The sequence below is a fragment of the Cyprinodon tularosa genome, unplaced genomic scaffold, assembly GCF_016077235.1.
Source record: "Cyprinodon tularosa strain WSP-4 unplaced genomic scaffold, ASM1607723v1 ctg784, whole genome shotgun sequence".
Lineage (NCBI taxonomy): Eukaryota > Metazoa > Chordata > Actinopteri > Cyprinodontiformes > Cyprinodontidae > Cyprinodon > Cyprinodon tularosa.
In genome coordinates, this window is record NW_024039545.1 from 282,590 (window position 1) to 297,081 (window position 14,492).

At 47.0% G+C, this 14,492-nt stretch overlaps 1 protein-coding gene across 1 annotated transcript; it reads right to left on the minus strand.

The window, feature by feature from the left end:
* Positions 1 to 983: 983 nt before the first annotated feature.
* On the minus strand, positions 984 to 14,150 carry LOC119773784. The gene is made up of 20 exons (XM_038270919.1): positions 14,040 to 14,150; positions 13,467 to 13,553; positions 12,945 to 13,026; positions 10,823 to 11,062; positions 10,481 to 10,715; positions 10,344 to 10,403; positions 9,738 to 10,022; positions 9,489 to 9,594; positions 9,105 to 9,165; positions 6,257 to 6,496; positions 5,851 to 6,085; positions 5,708 to 5,767; positions 3,833 to 4,099; positions 3,701 to 3,737; positions 3,464 to 3,536; positions 3,131 to 3,370; positions 2,661 to 2,886; positions 2,530 to 2,589; positions 1,703 to 1,978; positions 984 to 1,632 (listed from the first exon to the last, which is right to left on the minus strand). Exons 2-20 carry the CDS (start codon positions 13,538 to 13,540, stop codon positions 1,547 to 1,549), a joined length of 2,943 nt encoding a protein of 980 aa, XP_038126847.1. The 5' UTR covers positions 13,541 to 13,553; positions 14,040 to 14,150; the 3' UTR covers positions 984 to 1,546.
* Positions 14,151 to 14,492: the final 342 nt, after the last annotated feature.

The following is a 14,492-nucleotide window of genomic DNA, read 5'->3' on the forward strand; positions in this document are numbered from 1 at the left end:
CAGACCACTCAGGTCTTCTGGCTCCAGCCTGCTCTGCAGACCTAGAACCAGAACTAAACATGGAGAAGCAGCATTTAGTTCCTATGCTCCACTTATCTGGAACAAACTTCCAGAAAACTGTAAAAGTGCGGAAAGCCTGAGTTCCTTTAAATCAAGACTAAAAACACATTTGTTTAGGATTGCCTTCCACTGTTCTAGTTAAACTAAAACATTATTAGTCCAACTGTTTTTAATGTTCTTTTTTGTTTCTGCATTATTAATTTTTTTTCCTACTTGCATTGATTCTGTTTTATTTTCCTATATTTTAATCACGTAAAGCAGGCATCCCCAGCCTCAGTCCTGGAGGCCCGCTATCCTGCAGGTTAGAGGTTTCCCTGCTTCAGCACAGCTGGTTATAATGACTGCAGTAGACCTAAAGCCCGTTAATCAGCTTTCAATTAAAATCAGCTGTGCTGGAGCAAGGACACCTCTGAAACCTGCAGGACAGCGGGCCTCCAGGATGCCTGATGTAAAGCACTTCTCACTGTCTTTGTACTGAATAGTGCTATAAAAATCATTGCCTTGCCTTGCCTTGCTTTGCCTAGTTCATCCACTGACTGGGAAATTACCAGTGGAACATCTTCCTGCAGCCAGAAAACTGCTGGTTTCAGCAGCTAAATGCTGCACAGGGAGGCATTTTTACTGTGTGTCTCTTTGGGAGTGGGGAGTACCAAGATGGAGGAGGTTGGCTTCACTTTTTTCCTGCAGATCAGTGGGAGCAGCCGGCTTGCTTGGACTGACAATGCATCATGGGATACCCAAGGCTACAGAGGCTACAGCGGAGCTGTCCTTCCAAACGGAGAAAAAGAAAGACGCATTTGTAGGCCGATTAAGGAAGAGTCTTCCAATCCTAACAGACTGCAGATGCAGGGAGGAACAGCACCCCCTACAGGTGGCTTGGCTGTAAGTCATTCTGAGACAGTAAATAATTAAATGAGATCAAATCCAGTTAAATGTACTTTATTGATGCCAGAACCATCAACCATGAAATATAAAGCATTGAACACTAAACCCACCACAGCACAGATAGCACTGAAAGGCACTGAACTAATGAGAAAACCATGGGGGGTCTGCTCAGTGCAGGAAGTTAACAGGGTTAAGGTTAGGTTAGGTTTGGGTCAGGGTTACAGGGTTGCAAATGGAATAAACTTTGTTTTACTGTAAACAAAATTAAAGCAGGAATGAAGACAAGATGAACCAGTTTCTGAACTGAGTACAGTCCTGCTGATAATAGAGCTTATTCTAAGATAGAGAGATAAGGGATTAACTGGGATTAGTGGAAATTAACTAGCATTAACTGAGATTAGGACCACCCTGCAGAGAAACGGCTTCTTTATTATTGGTTTCTGCTTTAGTGGATGATTTTCACCCAGTATTGGTCCAGGAATGACGTGTTTGTGATCCTCAGGATCTGAAGAAGAGAAGCTGAGGGAACCGATGATGTCACTGATGGTTGGTTTGTAATCAGTCTCTACTTCTGATTTGCTCTCTCTTCCTCCGCTCCTCCTTAATCCTCCTCGTCCTCTTCATCTTTTCCGTCCTCCTTTGGTTTCCCGTCCTCCTTCAGCCTGGAGCGAAGACGTTGGAACAGTGCTAAAACCCAAAGGAGAGTTGGTCAGAAAGAGAAGGCAGTGGCGGCTGATGGCGGTCTGCTCCACCTCACCTTGTTGTGAGATCTTCAGGTCCGTGTACAGAGCTGGATCAATGCTCTGAAGATGGCGGATCACCTTCTGGCAGTCCTCTGCTCCGCTCTCGTAAACCATCTCCACCAGGCAGCTGGCCTTGTTCACTCTGGTGTGGTTTTTCTCCAGGATAGATTTCCTGTCTGCTGAAGTCAAGACTTTATCTTTTACCAGGACCTCCAGGAGCTGCTCCAGGGTTTCACTGGACACCTTTTTTATGAAGTCCAGGAGCATGTTCTTGGCTCCCTTTTCTGCAGCTGTGAAGATAAAACAAACTAGATTAGATCCTTTCTTCTGGGCAGTGGCTTCAGACCTGGAGTCCTAGAGGCTTGGTGTCCCTGGGCCTCCACTGCTGGACCCAACGGCTGAAGCTCCTCACCAGAGCTCTGCTGAGGATCTCATCTGGAAGGCAGAGACACCGACCCCCTAGGACCACTGGTGTCCACAGGTTTGGACTGGGTCATTTAAACTGGGGTTCCACTGACTGGGTCCTGATCTGTGAAACTTTAATCTGCTCCAGAAGCGCCTCTATCAGACTCCGCCCAGCAACAGTGACTGAAACCACTGGTTCCTCTGATACTCTGCAGGCCGTCCTCCAGGACTTCCTACTGTTGGGCCTCCAGCGCCTCCTGGAGGAGCTCCTGGCTCCCTACTGGTCTCCTCGTTGGACCTGCTGTTTTTGGCTCCTGAACTTCTTACCAAACCCGCCTGCCTGCTGCACACCTGGTCTTCCTAACTTCTACCTGCCACTGAGGAGGGAGAGTCGGCAGATGATGGAAATGTTGTAGAGACCTGAACAAACACCTACCTCCTCCAGACGTTGGAGAAGATGGATTGCTCTGCTGCTCGTCTTCAGCTAAAGCGGCATCTGAAACCAGCAGACAGAGCGTCAGAGTTCCTGCCTTCTTATTGGTTCTGCTCTGCTTCCATCTGACCAACCTGTGCTCTCCTTCAGCTCATTCAGAACCTTCTCCACCTCCTCCCTGCTGTCTGAGTTGTACATCCTCATTACCACATCTGCTGCATCCACCTTCTCCCCATCCTCTGCTGGAACCCTTTTGATGGATTTGATGCCGCCCTTTAGCTTGTCGGTGCTCTGCAGTAACATCTGGCAGTATTTCAGCTCTTTGTCGCCCAACTCTTCGAAAAAGTCCAGAATCCAGTGCTGGAACCACAGCAGACACATAAAGGTCACCTGTTGTTCATCACCTTACCTGATGGACCATCCCAAACCTTGTGCAGGTTTAGGTTCAACCTGAATTTCAATGTTTCCAGAAACAGATGAGAGAAAGGATCAAAGGACGAAGTGAAAAAGGCTCAGTTTGGACAGAAGCTTCTGCTGGAGAAGTCGGAGAAGAAACAGGCTAGATCTGCCAGGGGTGTGAATACTTATGGAGCCAAGTGATTACCTGCGCTATATTGTTGCTGATCTTCTCCAGTATGTTCTCTGTCACCTCCCTGGTGTTTGCAGGGTACATCTGCAGCAGCAGGTCCAGCAGGTCCAGCCTGTCAGCATGCTTCAGGCGGCACCTTCTGATGGACTTAAAGCCGTCTTTGGACTCATCTGCAGTCCGCAGGTACCAGCGGAAGTACTTCACCTCCTTGTTGCGTAAATTTTCCAGAGAGTCCTTTAACCAGTGCTTCAGCTCCTGGAGGAGGAAACTCCGTTTAATGAGGCAGAGCTTTCAGCAGGCAGAGCGTGGGCTGCTCCGTTCAAACACTAGGTGTCCGGAAGGACTTACAGCGTCCTTATCCCATGGAGGACATATCTGGCGCCAGCGTTCCTCCCCCTCCTCAGACAGCAACCTCTTCAACCTTTGGATCAGAAGATAATGGAGGTTAGTGGCAGTCAATGCTGAGGTAAATGAACAGCCTGGACAATGCTGCTCCCATGGGAAGAAACCAGCCATGGGAGGAAATGTCCTGTTTCTGCTTCCTTCAGGAAGCTAAATCTGCAGCGTGGCTGAGGAGGAACTGACCTTATACCAGCAAACAGATGCTTCTTGGGCTTGTTATCTGAGGAAAGTTCAGAGACACGTTGATGATGTTGCAACATTCAGAGAGGAAGCAGAGTGTGAGATGGACCTGTCACCAGGAGCATGGCAACTCACCTGGAGAAGGTAAGCTGAGCTCCGAGGTCAGCTTTGGATTGATGGTCTGCAGATGGGTGATCACCTCCTTGGAGGCATCAGTTCCTTTCTCCATCACAATGTCCACAAAGCAGCTGGCCATATTGACTTTGGTGTGGTTCTGAAGGATTTTCTCCGTCTCTGTAGACTTCAGAGTGTTGGCAGCCATGAGAGTCGTCATGAGTTGGTTGAAGGTTTCTTTAGGTACTTTCTCTACAAAATCACTGAGCATCCTGCTAAGAACTTTCTCTGTAGAAGAAAGAGAGGAAAATCCCACCCGTTAATCCTGGACCTTCAACTGTGCATCCAAACATGCTTCAGGATGCAACCCAGACATCTGCTCCAGCAGCCTACCTAATGGAATGGTTCTGCAGAGACCCAAATGGGTCATCTGTGGTTCTGACATGATCCAAACTGGTCCTCTGTGGTTCTGACATGATTCAAATGGGTCATTTGTGGTTCTGACCTGACCTAACGAAGCTCCACCTGGGTTCACTCAGTAGTTATTCCCACTGACATCCAGGTTTGAATGATACAAATGAGAGCTTCCGCTTGCTAATGGGACAGAACCAGTTTGGACCACTTGCTAATGGGACAGAACCGCTTTGGATCGCTTGCTAATGGGACAGAACCACTTTGGACCACTTCCTAATGGGACAGAACCTGTTTTGGACCGTTTGCTAATGGGACAGAACCACTTTGGACTGCTTGCTAATGGGACAGAACCAGTTTGGACCGCTTGCTAATGGGACAGAACCACTTTAGATCGCTTGCTAATGGAACAGAACAACTTTGGAACGCTTGCTAATGGGACAGAACCAGTGTGGACCGCTTGCTAATGGGACAGAACCTGTTTGGACTGCTTGCTAATGGGACAGAACCAGTGTGGACCGCTTGCTAATGGGACAGAACCACTTTAGATCGCTTGCTAATGGAACAGAACAACTTTGGAACGCTTGCTAATGGGACAGAACCAGTGTGGACCGCTTGCTAATGGGACAGAACCAGTTTGGACCGCTTGCTAATGGGACAGAACCACTTTAGATCGCTTGCTAATGGAACAGAACAACTTTGGAACGCTTGCTAATGGGACAGAACCAGTGTGGACCGCTTGCTAATGGGACAGAACCTGTTTGGACTGCTTGCTAATGGGACAGAACCAGTGTGGACCGCTTGCTAATGGGACAGAACCACTTTTGGGACAGAACCAGTTTGGACCGCTTGCTAATGGGACAGAACCAGTTTGGACTGCTTGCTTATGGGACAGAACCTGTTTGGACTGCTTGCTAATGGGACAGAACCAGTGTGGACCGCTTGCTAATGGGACAGAACCACTTTTGGGACAGAACCTGTTTGGACTGCTTGCTAATGGGACAGAACCAGTGTGGACCGCTTGCTAATGGGACAGAACCAGTGTGGACCGCTTGCTAATGGGACAGAACCTGTTTGGACTGCTTGCTAATGGGACAGAACCAGTGTGGACCGCTTGCTAATGGGACAGAACCACTTTTGGGACAGAACCAGTTTGGACTGCTTGCTAATGGGACAGAACCAGTGTGGACCGCTTGCTAATGGAACAGAACCTGTTTGGACTGCTTGCTAATGGGACAGAACCAGTGTGGACTGTTTGCTAATGGGACAGAACCACTTTTGGGACAGAACCAGTTTGGACCGCTTGCTAATGGGACAGAACCAGTTTGGACTGCTTGCTTATGGGACAGAACCTGTTTGGACTGCTTGCTAATGGGACAGAACCACTTTTGGGACAGAACCAGTTTGGACTGCTTGCTAATGGGACTAGGGAGCATCTCTGCTGGTTTGTGGAGACGTGAAGCAGAATGGACTTTAGGCTCCTACCTTCTGCAGCGGCTGTAGACAGCGATGTATCCGGTTCTTCAGCTTCAGGGATGATGTTGTCTGTTGGGAAGAATTCATCTGGGTGATTCTGCCACCAGGGAGGGACTCTGAGACTGGGAGCAGTTGTTGAATCTGGGACTCACCTTTATTGATCTCTATCTTTGCTAGGATCTTCTTTGTCACCTCCTTGGCTTTGGAGCCGTACATCTGGCCCATCAGTTCCACCGTGTCCAGTCTGTCTGCAACTTCCAGGCGAGACTTTTTGATGGGCTTGAAGCCGTCCTTGGAACTGTCCGCGGTTTGCAGGAACCAGTGGAAGTACTTGAGCTCCCTGTCATCTATCTCTTCAAAAATGTCCAGAAGCCAATCTTTAAAGTTCTACAAAGGTAAAAAAAAAATCATTGTTATAATAAGATCAATGGATGAATTGGGGACTTTAGCAGATTTTAGCTCCATAAACAGTGTTAGCTTGGTGTTCCATAGCCAGGGGAGGTCATTGAGAAGTTTACATCAAATTATACATAATAGATAAAGAAATAGGATATTTACATGTCCTTTATATTTACTGATCTTCTTGAATATCTTCTCTGCTACTTCTCTGGCGTTTGTTGTGTACATCTGAACCATCAGGTCCACCGTGTCCAGTCTGTCTGCGTGCTCCAGGCGAGACTTCTTGATGGGTTTGAAGCCATCCTTGGACTTGTCTGCAGTGTGCAGGTACCAGTGGAAGTACTTCATCTCTCTGCTGTCCAGATCCTCTAGAAAATCTTTGAGCCATTGTTTTAAGTCCTTTTGATAGAACAAAACAAGGGGACAGTTGGATGCATGTGGGCTCAGTGGACAGATGTTATAGCAGCAAATGGAAGAAATTTGAGAAACTGAAAACTGAGTAGATTTCTTCCATTGGACACATTTTCCCTTATTGTGGTTTTACAATTGATTTCTAAAATTAAGTTAAAAGTAAATAATTGGAAATAATTTCTCACAGAACTTAATTAAACTGATCCCCCAGTAAAATAGCTATTTTCCTCTGATCAGGTTGTGGGGCCACAGCTCCAGTAGGGGTCCCAGTAATCCCCCTCATCGGCCATCATCCAGCTCACAGACCGGATATATAGACCTCCCAACAGCAGACAAGCATCAGCAGAACCAAGATATTTCAGCTCACAGTTAGAGATCCACCTCAAACTTTAAGGGCCTCCCCCCATGGTGTGGAGGCTGCAGCGCCTCAGACTGGAAGAAGGTGAGAACAGCAGAGAGGATCATGGGGGCTCCTCTTCCCTCCATTAAAGACATTTCATCCCAGCGCTGCGTGTCCCGAGCCCGTGACATCATCAATGACCCCTCACCCCCCCATTGGCATGTTGACACCACCAACAGGTCAACATGCCGAGAAATCCTTCCAATAGCTGAAGCACGCTGGACTGAAGGACACAACAGAGGTCCTCATCAGGGCAAGGCAGGGACAGGCAGTCAGCACAGGAGCAACACCACAGAGTGTCTGGTCCATTAGAGAGGGACTGATGGAGGTGCCAAGATCCCATGGAACTTCTAGATATGGGTGATGGTGGCAAGGCAAGGCAACATGATGGATTGCTCTACTGTGAGGTCAATAAAGTCAATCAATCAAGGCAAGGCAACATGATGGATTGCTCTACTGTGAGTTCAATAAAGTTAATCAATCAAGGCAAGGCAACATGATGGATTGCTCTACTGTGAGCTCAATAAAGTCAATCAAGCAAGGCAAGGCAACATGATGGATTGCTCCACTGTGAGGTCAATAAAGTCAATCAATCAAGGCAAGGCAACATGATGGATTGCTCCACTGTGAGGTCAATAAAGTCAATCAATCAAGGCAAGGCAACATGATGGATTGCTCCACTGTGAGCTCAATAAAGTCAATCAATCAAGGCAAGGCAACATGATGGATTGCTCCACTGTGAGCTCAATAAAGTCAATCAGTCAAGGCAAGGCAGGGAAGGGTAGAGCAGGACATGGCAGGGCAATTCATATTCAGAACATTAAAAAAAAGAAAAATACTTTGCAGTGGTGTCAGAAAATTAAGATTCAGCAGAGGAGGGAGGGAGGACCTGCAGGAGGAGGACCTGCAGGAGGAGGACCTGCAGGAGGAGGACCTGCAGGAGGAGGACCTGCAGCGCTGTAAACAAGGGGAGACGCTGCAGCACAGCCTTCTGCTGCTTCCACCAGACATGATGTGTGGAAGAAGAAAAATGGGCTTTCAATCCGATTTCAAGAACGATGTTTCCAAGGCGAAGCAGAATCAAAGAACCAGAAACCAGAGTTTGATGAGGAGAAGAAACACCAAACCAGTGGAGCAAGAAGCTGAACCATCAACAAACATCAACAAAGCTGGTTTTTCCCAAACGCTCATCAGACAGTCAGGCTGAGGTGTTCAAACTTAATCCAGAAGTCTAGCAGTCGTTTCTGTCCTCTGCTGCTAAGAATTACCTTAATAGATCATTTTCCTTTATAAGGCCATTTTATTCGCCTATTTATTTACTTTACTAGTTTAGTCATAATTTTGTATTTTATTTGGTTGTTTATTTATTCTGCTCTCAATCACCAACCCAAATTCCACATGGACTGTTCCAGATGGAAAAATAAACAGCATCTATATGGATCCTTATTAGTTTAGCTTTGCTGTTTTTCTGTTTTAGCATTCTTCCCTTCTTCACCCCTTTCCTTCCTTATTTAACTGGGGTGACTAGTTGAATACTTTTTTCCCACTACAATTGGTATTAAAGAAACACAAACAAAAAGGGAATAAAGTAAATCACTAAAATATGTTGATTAAATAAAACAAAAAGGATAGCCAAACATTGGAGAACAAAGAAGGAAGATCTAAGTGTAATCAATCAAAGGTGGGACACAGAATGAAGAAGACAGAACAGGATGAGCTTGACATGACATGGACTATGGACATTAGACCAGAACAGAGGCCAGAACCCAGTGGGACCGGCTTCACTGGTGTGCTTAGAGCTGTAACCCTCCCACAGCGGAGCAGGGCGGAGTGTAAACAACATGACATTTCGTTTTGTTCAGCTTTCATGACACTGATCAAATGTAAACAGAGTGGGAGAAAAAATATGGTGCAAAAAACGCATTTCTATGGAAGTTCAGAGCATTGCAATCTATAGATCTGCATTCTTAAAAAAATACTGTAAGACGTCTTGTAGGGTCACTGAGCAGGAAGGTGAACCACCTGAGCAGCTTGGCCAGAGCTCACGGGAAAGTTTGGGTTAATGAGCCTAAATTTATTACATTTGGTTTATCAAGAAACATTTTACCTAAAAACTTCAACAAAACCAGTTTTCTCCAATCAGCCTAATCTGTGAAGTAAAGCCTGAGTTTAGCGGCTCCACCTGGTAGAACTTACTGCATCACTGTCGCCCTCTGGGCAGATCTGGCGCCAGCTTTCCTCTTTGCTCTCTTCAGCTCTTTAGGTCGTAACGCCACATGGAGAGATGGAGAGAAGTGATGGTTAGTAGTGAACGGTAATATGTAAGAAGGATTCCTATAATAATCTGGATCAATATTCGGCTGTGAGTCAGTCCATATCAGAGGGAGAAACCGTTTTAACCTTTCTCTGTGTATGGAAAGCTCATTTTAGATTTATTCCTCCTTCGGCCTGGCTCCAGTCCTCACAGCAGACGCTGTTACCAGACTTCAGCTTTACGGTCGACACTCATGACAAAGTCCCACATTGCTTCACAATTCAAAGGCTGCTCTTTGACATTTGTTTTATAATCCTAAATCTTACTTTAGATTAGCAGAGGATCCCTTGACACCGCTTTTAAGAAGACGTTTAAGACCATTAATTCCTCCCTCAGTCGCTGCTTCCTGTTTGGGTTCTGATGAGCTGCCATCTGGAGGATGATGGAGAACACACGTAATTAGTCCGATCAGGACAAGTTTTCAATACCTGGTTGTTAAACTGGGGCTTAGTGAAAACATGAAAGGATATTGCTTAAACTCTGCAAAGCGCCAGCTGGGTTAGGCTAAAACTCACCTTGCTGAGCAAACAGACCGGCGGTTAATCCCAGCTTGGACGAGAGTGGAGCGTCAATAGTTTGAAGGTGATGAATCATCTTCTTGCAGGCGCCGGCTCCTTTCTCCATCACTGTGTCGGCGAGGCCGCTCGCTCTGTTGACTGTGGTGTGGTTCTTCCCAAGTATCTTTTCCTTCTCAGAGGACTTCAGCACGCCGTCAGCTACCAACGCCTCGGAGAGCTGGCTCAGGGTTTCCTTTGGGGCTTTCTTCACAAACTCACCCAGCACCACGGCCAGCTCCTTCTCTACAGGATGGAGTTAAAGACCAACACTGAGCTATCAGCCAATGGGAAGAAACCAGAGAACATGTAGAAGGTTCTCTATAGGTCTACAGAGATCTAGATCTGCGACATAGAAACCAACAGGCCCTTTATGGCAGCATAAAAGCTGATGATTATATCCCAGACTGGTATCTGGAGTTCGGATAGCTTCTAGGTTCATGGATCTTCCTGGTTTTATCTCTTCAGCCAATCTGAGCCTCAAAAATCTTCATCTGGGTTCAGATTCAAATGAGGAGAACATTTGGAGCACTGGCGGTGTAGAGGAGGTGCCAGAGGAACTCTTACCTTCTGCAGCAGCTGGGGATGGTGGTTTCATCTGCTCCTCAGCCTCTGGTATGGCTTTGCCTGTTGGGGGAAATAGTTTTAGAGCTCAGCATAGAAGCGGAGCAGAGTTGGGTTTTCCTTCCCTTCAGCCAACAGACCTTTGTTGCTCTTAATCTTCTTCAGGATGGTCTTTGTGACCTCTTTGGTGTTGGTGGCGTAGACCTGCACCATCAGGTCTGCTGTGTCCAGCCGGTCTGCATCCTTCAGCTCCTTCTTTTTGATTGGGGGGAACTTGTCCTCCGACTCGTCCGCCGTTTGGAGGAACCAGTGAAAGAACTGTAGCTCCCTGTCGTCCAGATTGTCCAAAGTGTCCAGCAGCCAGTTATGGGCGTCCTGGATTGGACAAACAATTTATAAGGGGAACAGGCAGATTTGGGCTCATCTTAGATTTCAGGGGATTGATTAGAAGCTTTTCATGCAAACAAAGTACCGGTAATTACATTTCCTTTGTTTTTGTTGATTTTCTCCAGAATGGTCTCAGTGACTGGTCTGATCTTTTTAGGGTACATCTGTAGCATCAGGTCCACTGTGTCCAGTGTGTCTGCCCCCTCCAGACGGATCTTCTTGATGGGTTTGAAGCCATCCTTGGACTTGTCTGCGGTCCGCAGGCAGCGGTGGAATAATTTCAGCTCCTTGTTGCTCAGACCTTCCAATGACTGCTTCAGCCAAAGCTTGGTTTCCTTTCACAGTGAGAAGAAGAGTAATTAGGAAAACATCCAGAGAAACATCCGGCATGCAGACCCGCCTGTTTCACTGGCCAATCCAGTGTTTCACTGGTTCTGGAGTCTTTCTGTGAACTTCAACATGTTAATTGATAACGTCTCATCATCCCTTCGGGTCACCAATTATCACTCCTCTCATCTTCTGCTCCTGCTGCTTTATCTACAGCTCAGCTATCAGGGACAGATCATTGCTTTAGAGTTTGTGTTTCTGACTTGGAGATAATGTTGCTGCATTTTACTTTGATGCCAGAGTTCATGTCAATGGGAGTTCTGCCTCTCAACTACTGTGCTTGCTTGTTCCCATCTGAACATCTGAACTGTCTTTTGGACTCTTTTATCCCTGGATCTGCCAGTTCCTGTCCTGATCGGAACCCCTGACCGGGCTACGGACTCCTGGATCCCTGAACCTTCCTATTCTGCACTGTTTCCCTGACCTGGCTCGGATTCCTGCCCGTTCACCGGGGCAGCTGCATCTGGTTCACTCTAGGTGGCGTCCGCCGCGTCTCGTTGGCAGTTCGTCGCCTGGACCCCCCCCTCCCCCCTTTACAGCTGCAGATCCTCAGCTCTGCTTCAGTGTTTCAAATAAATGCCTTTTAAGCCATTAGTGTTTGTCCTGCCTTGGATATTGGGTCCTAAGTTCTGAGCTTATCAACCTTTCACCTGGACTGTTAGGTTAGGGTCTGATCTATGAGTTTCTCATTATGTCATTATGTATTTCTATTCTATTCTATTCTATTCTATTCTATTCTATTCTATTCTATTCTATTCTATTCTATTCTATTCTATTCTATTCTAACTTGTACGGTTCCTCATTCCTGGCACCAAATCTTTAGCATGGTTCCAGATCAGATTTCTTTCAGAGTTACTCTGGAGTTTTCCAGCTGGAAGGACCTGTTAGGTCATTCTGCAGCTACTCAGACAGTTCCAAGGTCAGACTTTGACTAGGCCACCCCAAGACATGTTCTTGAGTTATTCAGAGGTGGACCTGAGATGTGAAGGTGGTTCTGCTGCAGAACCCAACTGGGGTCCCTCCTTGATGTTTGGATCTTCTCCTTCAGGATCTTCCACAAGAGGGCAGAAGTCATGGCTCCATCAATCACAGAGAGTCCTGAAGCAGACCCAGACCATCACACCGCCACCACCATGTCTGAGTGTAGCGCTTTCCTGAGAATGTGCGCCGGGTCTTTATGTTTCATTTGGGTCAGCAGTGGTCCTGGAACAAGTCTCTTTGTGACTGTTGGAACGTGACCTTACCTGGAGCAGTGAGGCCTGTAGAGCTCTAGATGCTCTTCTAGAACCTCCTGGATGAGTCATTGAGGACCTCCTGGAGTCCAACATGGTTCTGAGACCCTCTCTAGACTGATGGATGTCCGAGGTTCATCAGAACCTGAGGTTCTCTAGTTTCTGCCTTTAGAGATCTTTAAGCCTACTTCATGCAGTCAGACAGGTTCTGTTTCAGTGATTTATTTGGAGCCCAAGGTCAGACAGTCTGGCTGAAGCTGGTGGAATCTAACTCTGTACAGACGGGGCCGCCCCCGGTTCCACAGGGCCGCTTGTTTAGGGTTGTTATTCTTTAATGATTTGAAAACAGATTAAATTCTTCAGTTAATCTTTGAACATGTGTAGGACGGTGTGACTGAAAGGTGAAGGAGTCTCACGGGGAGCATCACCTCCTCACGTCGCTCCGCATGTCGACCTAAACATGAGCTGAAGATCAGAAGGCTGCGTCTGTGGTTTCCATTCTTACAGGGATAGATAAACTAGCTGGGATAAAGTCCCATTACATTCACCTGTGCACCTTAACCTGCCACTGAGGTGGACATGGTGGACAGAAACTTACGGCGTCCTTGTCCCCCGGGGGACACATGGAGCTCCAGCACTCCTCCTGTTCCTTAGGAAGCTTCTTTTTTTTCTTGATAGGACTGTAGAGACATCAGGAAATGTTCATTGAGTTCAGTTCATTTCTAAAGCTCCAGTTCACAACTTTCATATAGTAAATTATAGAGGCGATTCAACCAGATTGGCTTACACAACCTACTCCACCCTACCCTGTCTTCCTTTAATGGCCTGCCTTGGTTTGTTTTTCTTTGGGTCAGCAGGCGGGGGGAGGTGGGGGCAGGCCCACATATTGAACAATCATTTCTAACCTCATGATGGACGACAGCTTTGCTAATTCCCAGACTTCCCAGCAGCTTTTCTGTGTTAAAGGCTTCCTTCACTTCTCTGCGGTTCCCTTTCAACTACTTTCAGATGTTCTACATGGTGCAGAGAAATTTGCTTCTTGTTTTCTCAGTCAATAACAACGATTCTAAAGTTCTGTAGGACTTGGACCTTTTGGAGAACATGAGCAGTTTTTACTCACTTTTCGCCGACAGGAGCGCTGGTCTTAGATGCTGTTTTAGATTCAACCACACATTCAGATTCTGCAGGATCCATTCCTGGAGCGCCACTGAAAAGATCCAAAAGACAAACAGAACAGCCGGGTCATTTAGGGCTCCAAAGATTAGCGCTAAGGGTTTGAACTCTCCACCGTTCACAGCAGGGAGCCATTAGAGATGGGACTGACATGAGACTTCCTGTTGGTTCAGCCCACACCTGAAGGATGGAAGCTATGGAGAGACACCTGAGCTCAGGTGTGAAGAAAGAGACATGATGTAGCTTTTTAGGTATTTTGACCTTGTCTGCTTAGAAGTTTAGCATAAAGAAGAAATTAAGTCCTGGAGAAGAAATCAATGGACTCAAACAAACCAAAACTAAATCGCTGAAGAGTCAAACATAGATATTCAATGCTTACATTTGACAGAGTTTTCCATAGTTGTCCTGATTAGCAGTATATGAGGTACAGTGTTAGTTAGAACCAGTTAGTTACCACAGTTAGAACCAGCAGGCCTGTAGCATGGCACTGGGAGATAAAACCAGTTTACTGTTTCCATACCGAGCCGGCCAGCAGCAGTTCAGGAATGATGAGCGCTGGCTGGAGGCTTGGTCAGGACCACGGCCAGCAGACGCCTTGACTGAAGGTTTTTTAATGCTGTAACACAAGAGAAATCAGAGATTCTTATAAAACAGCTGATGGTTGCAGAGAACCTGCAGAGATCCTGCAGAGACCCTGCAGAGACCCCGCATAGACCCTGCAGAGATCCTGCAGAGGTCCTATAGAGGTCCTGCAGAATTCCTGCAGAGATCCTGCAGAGACCCCGCAGAGACCCTATAGAGGTCCTGCAGAGGTCCTGCAGAGACCCTGCAGAGACCACGCAGAGACCCTGCAGAGATCCTGCAGAGACCCTGCAGAGGTCCTGCAGAATTCCTGCAGAGATCCTGCAGAGACCCCGCAGAGACCCTGCAGAGACCCCGCAGAGACCCTATAGAGGTCCTGCAGAGGTCCTGC

Bases quoted from the DNA above. Each gene is read 5' to 3' on its own strand.
- LOC119773784 (XM_038270919.1), bottom strand. From the start codon at position 13,540: ATGGATCCTGCAGAATCTGAATGTGTGGTTGAATCTAAAACAGCATCT. The intron at 10,023-10,343 runs GTAAGAGTTCCT...TCCATCCTGTAG, and splicing joins ATCCCCAGCTGCTGCAGAAG to AGAAGGAGCTGGCCGTGGTG. The intron at 1,979-2,529 runs GTAGGTGTTTGT...TTATCTTCACAG, and splicing joins TTCTCCAACGTCTGGAGGAG to CTGCAGAAAAGGGAGCCAAG.